Raw genomic sequence first — 9,878 nt, forward strand, 5'->3', positions numbered from 1 at the left:
CTCGGAAATGTTAGAGTTTCTATCACACACACACGCACGCACGCACGCACGCACGCACGCACGCACGCACGCACGCACGCACAGACAGACAAAGTTTATCATCGCATAGGCTACACTTACGTGAGCCAACAAGTTGCGTGAGGCGAAATCACTACATTTGAACTGACAGAATGAAACTGAACGCAAATAGTCATTCAAACGATCTTTGACATTTAATGTTACTAACTGCTATTGCAAGTGTGTTCGATAAGGTAAGAACTGCCTTTTTCATGAGAAGATTTGCAAATCGTTCTGTAAACCATTTGAGACAGACTGGGGCTTTAAACCATAAACGGGCATCAATAGTTTATTCTTAGCATCCACGGTCGTTCGCGGGATGTGTATACCTAACGTCTATCGAGTCTACTCTAGTTGTATTAATATCGTTGGCTTCGACGAAAATGTATCGAATTCCTCAATTTCAGAAGAAATATTGATTTACTGTGCAGATTTCTCGATATGTTGAGACAGGTTAAGGGACAAAACCCGTGTTATGCATAATTGTGTTATAAGAAGTAATTTCCCTTGACGCAAGCAAAGTATAGTTCACGCTTCCAAAGGCCAAATCGGCAATCTCCACCACGCACACACACGTACACACGTACACACTCACACACACACTCACACACACACTTACACACGTACACACACACACACACACACATACACACACTTACACACGTACACACTCCCACACACACACACACACACATCACACACACACACTCACATACATAAACACATTAGTAGTAGTGCTTACAAGTTTTGCAAGATAAACCGCATGTAATGTTCCTTTGAGTGATGTTTCACTGCCTTGCATTTTAATTATATCAGGCGACGGGCGCAGTGGTAAGACGTCGGCCTCCTAATCGGGAGGTTGCGAGTTCGAATCCCGGTCGCTGCCGCCTGGTGGGTTAAGAGTGGAGATTTGTCCGATCTCCCATGTCAACGCATGTGCAGACATGCTTGTGACTTAACCCCCCTTCGTGTGTACACACAAGCACAAGACAAAGCGCGCACGGAAAAGATCCTGTAATCCATGTCGGAGTTCGGTGGGTTATGGAAACACGAAAATACCCAACATGCCTACTCAACGAAAGCGGAGTGAAGCTGACTATGCTCTTAGAGTATAGTTTCCTCCGGCGTACAGCAGCCTTCATCAGGGCCTCCGGAGTTGCTGTCTGAGCGAACGACGAAGAAGAAGAAGAGTATAGTTTGGGGAACCCAAATGGGCAAACGAGCTCACACGTAACCAGAACATTCTTGAACGCTGAAGAAGAAGAAGTTAACCGTTAGGCCTAATAGAGCGAATTAGCTTTGATAGACATCCAGCAAAAATAGAATATAGACACATTCACAAATGGTCCATATTAGGGGTCTAGGCCAGTGAAGAGGCCTTCACGAATCACTGAAAAAAAACCCAACTAATACTTCAAAATAACATGATACATCTTAGTGTGCAAGTCAGATACATTCAAATATGCTTTAGATTTATCTGTTTTTGATTTGATGATAACGTTATTTGAAGCCCAACAGGAAACTAGAAACTTACCAAAAACAGAGAGAAAATATATGAAATTATCAACTTCCACAAAAAGAAGACTATTTATTATATTTTTTGGAAAACTATATATAGTTATAGGTTGTTTTCAGCAAGCTTTTTAATGAATTAATGAAACCAGCCTGTAGCTTTTATTTTCTTCTATTTGTTGAAGGTGGTCAATATTAGGGGACATACACATACTTTGAGATGTTGCTACTCTACTTTGTTTGCAGTAGAAACTCGGGATCAAAACTGTTGATGTAACAAATACAGTCTTAGCTGTCATATATTATAGCCATGTTTGTGTGATAACATCTATGGGTGTGGACAGAAACTAGTCCGTTTTAAGCGTCAAATATAGAGTGAACGGTTAACTAAAGAGAGGACTACCAAACACAAATGAAACATCTTTGCAAGAAAACAAGCTTGTTTTCAGCATGAAACAAAAAAAGTGGTCCATATTAGGCAACCTTCCCTTACTAGTCTTGTAAGTATGTTGAGCTCTTCGATCAAACGTGAAGCATCTTCACATGTGCACACCTTCGCATTGATCTTTGGAGTTCCCACATCTAACGATACTTTAACTGCACTGAACAGACAAGGTGTAGCGGCAAATTATAGTGTCTTGTCATGTTTGCGCATAGAGGGTATTCTGCGTGCATACGGCCCGCGGGTGCAGACCTATAGTTCATGTATTTACTCGTTCTTCTTGCAGAGCAACATGTAATATCGGTTCAGTTAATAATTGATGATTACGATAATATCCATGTCGATTATTTCGGCTCATCAACAGAGTTTTTTTTATCCGTATCCGTTTTTGTAAATCGAAGGCAATGTTGACACTCAATGAATTAACACATAACCGGATCAGCTTGTGAAGAATATGTGTATAAAATATAGATTTAGACTATTACACATAAACTCGCTGCGATTTCCAAACCACGTGACGATCGCACAAAACGGTTCTGATTTTCTGTTCAGGTGACTCTATTGATTTATACTGGCAACGAGCTGTACTTATAGTGACCTTGCGTTAATCCTTAAGGAATATCAAAGGTACAATTCATTACAAGAGGACACAAAAACAGACACACAGGGGAAAAGAACACATAGGAAATTATCACCCGACCTGATAGTGTAACTAGAATGTCCTGGCAAACATATATGTTTGACGCAGACTCATATAGCAGTCCTACATTAAAATGGAAATTAAACTGAGGATGAAAGTCGCTTGTTCATTTCAATGCTTGTTATTTGTTGTATGTGTCTGGAGATTGCGTGGTTCTGATCAACTATTAGTCCTGCTGATGGGGTCTATGTCGACCAAAAGAGTGGGATTCCCTGTAGGTGGAGTTCCTGGAGGGGGATTCCCTGTATACAGGGAATACCACAGGATTTAGTTCCTGTAGCGTGTCGCTGATATCGCTGAAAGTCACGTGATGCTTGGCGACATCGGTAAAATTTGATGTTTTTCAATCTTTTTTGATATTTCTTAGAAATTCGAGTATGGTTTGCAAGTTTTATTGAAAAACTCCACCCTGTGGGATTCCCTGTATACAGGGAATCCCCCTCCTGGAACTCCACCTACAGGGAATCCCACTCTTTTGGTCGACATAGACCCCATCAGCATTAGTACTCTTGCTGCATATGTCGTCAGTGTTTATTATGCACAGAAAGAAAAAAGCCAAGGACGTTGAGATACAAACATATATAACAGAAAGAGAGTTCAGAGTTCCACTATCTTAATGGCATAAACGGGGTCCTGATTTGGCCTATATGGACCCAAATAGCAACAGATATCAAATCAATGGCATAAACCTGTGTTTGTATCAACAAGACACCAGATACTCGAAAAGAAGAAATGAAGAAGAGGAAAATTGACAGCACAGCTGAAATAAAAGACCAACGCAGATGTCAGAACCTATAAAGAAAAGATACATTTTTATTCATGAAAGTTAAGGCATACTTATGCACATGTACTTTCTTCGTCCAGCCGTGTTCCAGAGAGGTACCTGAATGGCATACACACATAAATACAGATCTATAGTATACATACGTCTTCAGAAACAATCCGACAAAAGCATAATCAAATACCAACATTGTATTCCCGACAAGAACAAAAGTACATTTAAACACCAAGTGCTGATAGAAAATCAGTTAAGTACAAAAGCATTTTCGAAACATATTCTTCCAAATTTGCTTTATGATTGGGAATGTCGTTTAATTTCAGCAGCCAGTAAAACGCCCAAACAGATTTGAAGAAACTGTTGTCGTAATTTCGGCAAATACTGCTAAACGTTTACATTGTTAATCGAAAAGAAAGTACTTCGCGTTTTATTCTTTCGCGTAACTAGCCAAAAACTTTTAAAAAAAAAGACAGTGCTCATCAACACCAATAATCATTTCACCTTCTGGGTTGACCAGTTTAAAATGATTAACGGAACACATTGATCACAACATTCTATAATTTCTGAGCACAACACGTACACAAGATTCCATGCTTCACACGTGCTCGCTCATATTCACTACTTCAGATCTGTCAAGGCTTTTCCAAGTATTAAGAGCATTCTTTTACTTGGTTAGCTAGTTAGTTAGTTGTTGCTTTTTGGGTCTAGCGGACCATAGTGGCCAAATCAGGACCCCCATTTACTTGGACGCATAATTCAGTATAGTGGCAGTATACTGTGTAGCATTGAGTGTAATTTATTTTTTTGAATTAGATAAGCAGATTTTTTAAAAAGTCAATTTCAGATGGTATAAAAAAAAGATTCACAGGAAGCAGCCATGCTGCTGACTATTGACGTGAGTTGACGTTGAAGGATGCTAATATTCCACAGAAAACGCCGAACAGATCTAGGTTGAACGTTAACGTGAACACAAGCTGGAATCTTAAATGTATAGGACATAATTACGTCCTTTTGGTTTAAGATTTGTGTAGTGTTGAAATGCAAGTGGAGTATTCATATTGAATACGAAAATCATATTCAAGAAGCTGCGAAAAAAAGACAAACCGAGAGTTGAAAATTGGCAGACTCTTTGTTATAATTTTGTTTGCAGTGAGTAAAGAATTCTTTTGTTATCAAATGTGTATTATTATTTGTTGTTATTGCAATTGTAGAGAGAAATGGCCGAGCATTTCTGATGTAAGATTGAAGGCTTTGCAAACAGTTCTTATGTTATCTTCTTATCAATATTGAGTGCTGCGAACTTGCCTAAAAAGGGCAGTCCCATCGCCGACTTAAGAAATAAGATTCTAAACCTTTCTGTATTCACCGCGCAATTATATTATTTGATAGAAATTCAATGTCCCAATACTACATAACTGAAACGTACCCGCAGCTCTCATTGTGAAACTAGCCTTTTAGTAAATAATCACTATTTTGTTTTTTGTGGTGCTTGTTTACCTTGCACTATTGTAAACTCTCTATATCTCAGATTTCTATAGATGTAAGGAATATCAGAGATAAAAACTAAACCAAACAACACAGCAATAACAATCACCCAAACACTACCGATCTGAGCCGTCGACGGCCGAGGATCTGACGAGCTTTCTTTTCGTCGTCGAGTTGACGACAACTTGCTGACGTCAACGCCGAGGTCACGCTTGATCGCGTCAAAATCGTGGGGACGCAGCATTGTAGCATTAGACCGGAATGCACATAAGCATTTTCTCGCTGGTGAGTAGATACGTCCAGGCCGACTAGTAACTATTGTAGGAGGATTAACAGAACGCCAATGAGAATCAGTTGTGTTTGGACAGGCGTTCGCTATAATTGTTTCTGCGGCAGTTGCAGCTAGATCTAAAGGTATGGTTTCTGTCTCCAAATTGTCCTTTATTGTGTGAAACGAACTTGCATCAGAAGGCGTGGTTGTTGTGTCGGCAGACCTGGCTGACGTACTATCAGCAGAGGTTGGTGTATAAGCAGTAGTTATCGGTGTGTCAGCAATAATAATCGGTGTGTCAGTAGTAGTGGTTGGTGTGTCAGTAGTAGTGGTCGGTGTGTCAGTAGTAGTGGTCGGTGTGTCAGTAGTAGTGGTCGGTGTGTCAGTAGTAGTGGTTGGTGTGTCAGTAGTCGTGGTTGGTGTGTTAGAATTAGTGGTCGGTGTGTCAGCAGTAGTGGTTAGTGTGTCAGTAGTAGTGGTTGGTGTGTCAGCAGTAGTAGTTGGTGTGTCAGCAGTAGTAGTTAGTTTGTCAGAAGTAGTGGTTGGTGTGTCTGCAGTAGTGGTTGGTGTGTCAGCCATAGTGGTTGGTTTGTCAGCAGTAGTGGTTGGTGTGTCAGTAGTAGTGGTTGGTGTGTCAGCAGTAGTGATCGGTGTGTCAGCTGTAGTAGTCGGTGTGTCAGCAGTATCGGTTGGTGTGTCAGAAGTATTGGTTGGTTTGTCAGCAGTAGTGATTAGTGTGTCAGCAGTAGTGGTTGGTGTGACAGCAGTAGTGGTTGGTGTGTCAGCAGTAGTAGTTGGTGTGTCAGCAGTATTGGTTTGTTTGTCAGCAGTAGTGGTTGGTGTATCAGCAGTAGTGGTTGGTGTATCAGCAGTAGTGGTTGGTGTGTCAGCAGTAGTGGTTGGTTTGTCAGCAGTAGTGGTTGGTGTGTCAGCATTAGTGCTTGGTTTGTCAGCAGTAGTGGTTGGTGTGTCAGTAGTGGTTGGTGTGTCAGAAGTATTGGTCAGTGTGTCAGTAGTGGTAGGAGTGTCAGTAGTGGTTGGTTTGTCAGCAGTAGTGGTTAGTGGGTCAGCAGTAGTGGCTGGTGTGTCAGCAGTAGTGGTTGGTGTGTCAGCAGTAGTGGTTGGTGTGTCAGTAGTGGTTGGTGTGTCAGCAGTAGTGATTGGTGTGTCAGTAGTAGTGGTAGGTGTGTCAGCAGTAGTGGTTGGTGTGTCAGTAGTAGTAGTTGGTGTGTCAGCAGTAGTAGTTGGTTTGTCAGAAGTAGTGGTTGGTGTGTCTGCAGTAGTGGTTGGTGTGTCAGCCATAGTGGTTGGTTTGTCAGAAGTAGTGGTTGGTGTGTCAGCAGTATTGGTTGGTCTGTCAGCAGTAGTGGTTTGTGTGTCAGCTGTAGTAGTCGGTGTGTCAGCAGTATTGGTTGGTGTGTCAAAAGTATTGGTTGGTTTGTCAGCAGTAGTGATTAGTGTGTCAGCAGTAGTGGTTGGTTTGACAGCAGTAGTGGTTGGTGTGTCAGCAGTAGTAGTTGGTGTGTCAGCAGTAGTGGTTTGTTTGTCAGCAGTAGTGGTTGGTGTATCAGCAGTAGTGGTTGGTGTGTCAGCAGTAGTGGTTGGTTTGTCAGCAGTAGTGGTTGGTGTGTCAGCAGTACTGCTTGGTTTGTCAGCAGTAGTGGTTGGTGTGTCAGTAGTGGTTGGGGTGTCAGGAGTGGTTGGTGTGTCAGAAGTATTGGTCAGTGTGTCAGTAGTGGTAGGAGTGTTAGGAGTGGTTGGTTTGTCAGCAGTAGTGGTTAGTGTGTCAGCAGTAGTGGCTTTTGTGTCAGCAGTAGTGGTTGGTGTGTCGGCAGTAGTGGTTGGTGTGTCGGCAGTAGTGGTTGGTGTGTCAGTAGTGGTTGGTGTATCAGCAGTAGTGGTTGGTGTGTCAGCAGTAGTGGTTGGTGTGTCAATAGTGGTTGGAGTGTCAGTAGTGGTTGGTGCGTCAGCAGTAGTGGTTGGTGTGTCAGAAGTATTGGTCGGTGTATCATTAGTAGTGGTCGGTGTGTCAGCAGTAGTGGTTGATGTGTCAGAAGTATTGGTCGGTGTGTCAGAAGTAGTGGTCGGTGTGTCAGAAGTAGTGGTCGGTGTGTCAGTAGTGATTGGTTTGTCCGTATTATTGGTTGGTGTGTCAGCGGTAGTGGTTGGAGTGTCAGTAGTGGTCGGTGTGTTAGTAATAGTTGGTGTGTCAGCAGTAGTGGTTGGTGTGTCAGTAGTGGTCGGTGTGTCAGTAATAGTTGGTGTGTCAGCAGTAGTGGTTGGTGTGTCAGTAGTGATTCGTGTGCCAGTAGTTGTGGTTGGTGTGTCAGTAGTGGTTGGTGTGTCAGTAGTGGTTGGTATGTCATCAGTAGTGGTTGGTGCACCTGTAGTCGTTGCTGGTGTGGCAGTAGTGGTTGGTGTGTCAGTAGTGGTTGGTGTGTCAGCAGTAGTGATTGGTGTGTCAGTAGTGGTTGGTGTGGCAGTTATAGTTTGTGTGTCAGCGGTAGTGGTTGGTGTGTCAGTAGTGGTTGGTGTGCCAGTAGTTGTGGTTGGTGTGTCAGTTGCAGTGGTCGGTGTGCCAGTATTAGTTGTTAATGTTTCAGCAGTAGCGGTTAATGTGTCAGTTGCATTGGTCGGTGTGTCAGTAGTAGTGGTCGGTGTGTCAGTAGTAGTGATCGGTGTGTCAGTAGTAGTGGTTGGTGAGTCAGTAGTAGTGGTAGATGTGTCAGCAGTAGTGGTTGGTGTGTCAGTAGTGGTTGGTGTGCCAGCAGTAGTGGTCGGTGAATCAGTTGCAGTTGTCAGTGTGTCAGTAGTAGTGGTTGGTGTGTCAGTAGTAGTGGTAGGTGTGTCAGCAGTAGTGGTTGGTGTGTCAGTAGTTGTCGGTTTGTTAGAAGTAGTGATTGGTGTGTCAGTAGTGGTTGGCGTGTCAGAATTAGTGGTTGGTGTGTCAGTAGTGGTCGGTGTGTCAGAAGTAGCGGTTGGTGTGTCAGTAGTGGTCGGTGTGTCAGAAGTAGTGGTTGGTGTGTCAGTAGTAGTGGCTGGTGTGTCAGCAGTAGTGGTTGGTGTGACAGCAGAAGTGGTTGGTGTGTCAGCAGTAGTTGTCAGTGTGTTAGTAGTGGTCGGTGTGTCAGTAGTAGTGGTCGGCATGTCAGCAGTTGTGTGATCTGTTGTTGGCGGTACCACTGTCGTATCTGCAAGAAAGTAGAGAAAAACACCCATACAATTTAATGATGTGAACACATAAGACTCTCCTGTTCCAAAGTTAACTATATTATAGCTACAGAAAACGAGCGTCTTTGGCACGACACGGTATGATTAGTTCAGCAATTTGAGGTAGAAAATGTGTAGTTCGATAGATACGATAAAAAAAGAGTATTCAAAAAAGAGGTTCAAATCAGTATTTATGTCTGTAATTTTGAATAATCTTATTGTTTTGCGTATTGGTCTTGTTTTCTTGTTTAAACCAAGCTACAGTCAAACAAGTCCATTTTGTCCAAAAAGTGGTGATAGAATAGAGAGGGGGGAGTGGGAAAAGTTACATTCACTTACAAACAGGGCATAGCCAGGGGAAAGACGCAGATGATGTGGTTGTACTGCTGTTTGAAGCGTCATGGTCCTCAGGCTGGTCGCACTCCAACATTGTCTCGGTAAACCACAGTGTGCATTGCGGCAATTCCAGGCCGTTGCGGGGTAAGAATTCAAACCCCATGCACGGTAAGTAGCGAGCTGATGGAAGCTTGAACCAGTTTTTGTTGCAGAGGTTGTGGCATTCCGGGGTAGATTCCAGGGAATGGTAGACTCTACTGATGTGCTTGCCTGATGTTTTACATATACCATTGTCTGGTTGGCGAACTAAAGGGTACTGTGATATCACTGCAGGTGTTTCTGTTTGGTAAAGCAGACATTGTCAAGTGTATACGTTACAGGTTGTACATCATGAGTGTGTGAATTTGATTGGTTTTTCTAACAGGCATCTCCATGCTCAACTTTAATACTGTCATCAACAACGATATACTAAACAAATGCAACGCTTTAACTCATCATCATGATCATCAGCATCAGCATCATCAGCATCATCAGCTTCACCCTCATCATCATCATCATCATCATCATCATCATCATCATCATCATCATAAGCATGGCCACATGCAACCATCATTGTCGTCGTTTTAAATAAATAAATAAATAAAACCACAAACACCACAATCACCACCAGCATTCTTTTCCGATTACCGGTATATTAAATGACCCAGAGGGCGTTTTCGAAAGAGTACCAGAAGCTTTTTTGAGAAAAAAAAGTCGGGGTTAGAGATGATTTTGAAGAAACAACAATATAAAAAACGCTGGCGCTGGACCCGAGTACTCTTCAGACTGGCTCGCTCCCCCAGTATGAAAGTTTTTGTCTTGTGCACGTGGATTTAAAAAAAAAAAAATTATATTTATTTTACACAATTAAAAAAATTATTAGAGTAAAATAAAACATTAAAACGTTCATAATAAACAATAGTAAACAAGAATTGAAAAAAAAAAAAAAATAGACCGCCCATGCCGGGAATCGAACCCGGATCACTTGGATTTAAAATAAAAATAAAAAATTATTTATTTATTTTACACAATTAACAAAATTATTAGA

General features: G+C 42.1%; 1 protein-coding gene across 1 annotated transcript; it reads right to left on the reverse strand.

The window, feature by feature from the left end:
* Positions 1-1,409: 1,409 nt before the first annotated feature.
* LOC138977213 (mucin-2-like) lies at positions 1,410-9,401 on the reverse strand. The gene is made up of 4 exons (XM_070350118.1): positions 9,275-9,401; positions 8,795-9,130; positions 5,434-8,436; positions 1,410-1,447 (listed from the first exon to the last, which is right to left on the reverse strand). The coding sequence occupies exons 1-4, from the start codon at positions 9,399-9,401 to the stop codon at positions 1,410-1,412; spliced, it is 3,504 nt and encodes a 1,167-aa protein (XP_070206219.1).
* Between the last annotated feature and the right edge of the window lie 477 nt (positions 9,402-9,878).

Source organism: Littorina saxatilis, linkage group LG9, assembly GCF_037325665.1.
Source record: "Littorina saxatilis isolate snail1 linkage group LG9, US_GU_Lsax_2.0, whole genome shotgun sequence".
In the NCBI taxonomy this organism is placed as follows: Eukaryota; Metazoa; Mollusca; class Gastropoda; order Littorinimorpha; family Littorinidae; genus Littorina; species Littorina saxatilis.

Excerpts from the sequence above, each read along its gene's own strand:
- LOC138977213 (XM_070350118.1), bottom strand. The coding sequence starts at position 9,401 with ATGGTTGCATGTGGCCATGCTTATGATGATGATGATGATGATGATGAT. Across the intron at positions 8,437-8,794 it reads CCCCTGGCTATGCCCTGTTT|ATACGACAGTGGTACCGCCA; the intron begins GTAAGTGAATGT and ends ACTTTCTTGCAG. Across the intron at positions 1,448-5,433 it reads AACCACGCCTTCTGATGCAA|TGATTCGTGAAGGCCTCTTC; the intron begins GTTCGTTTCACA and ends GTTTTTTTTCAG.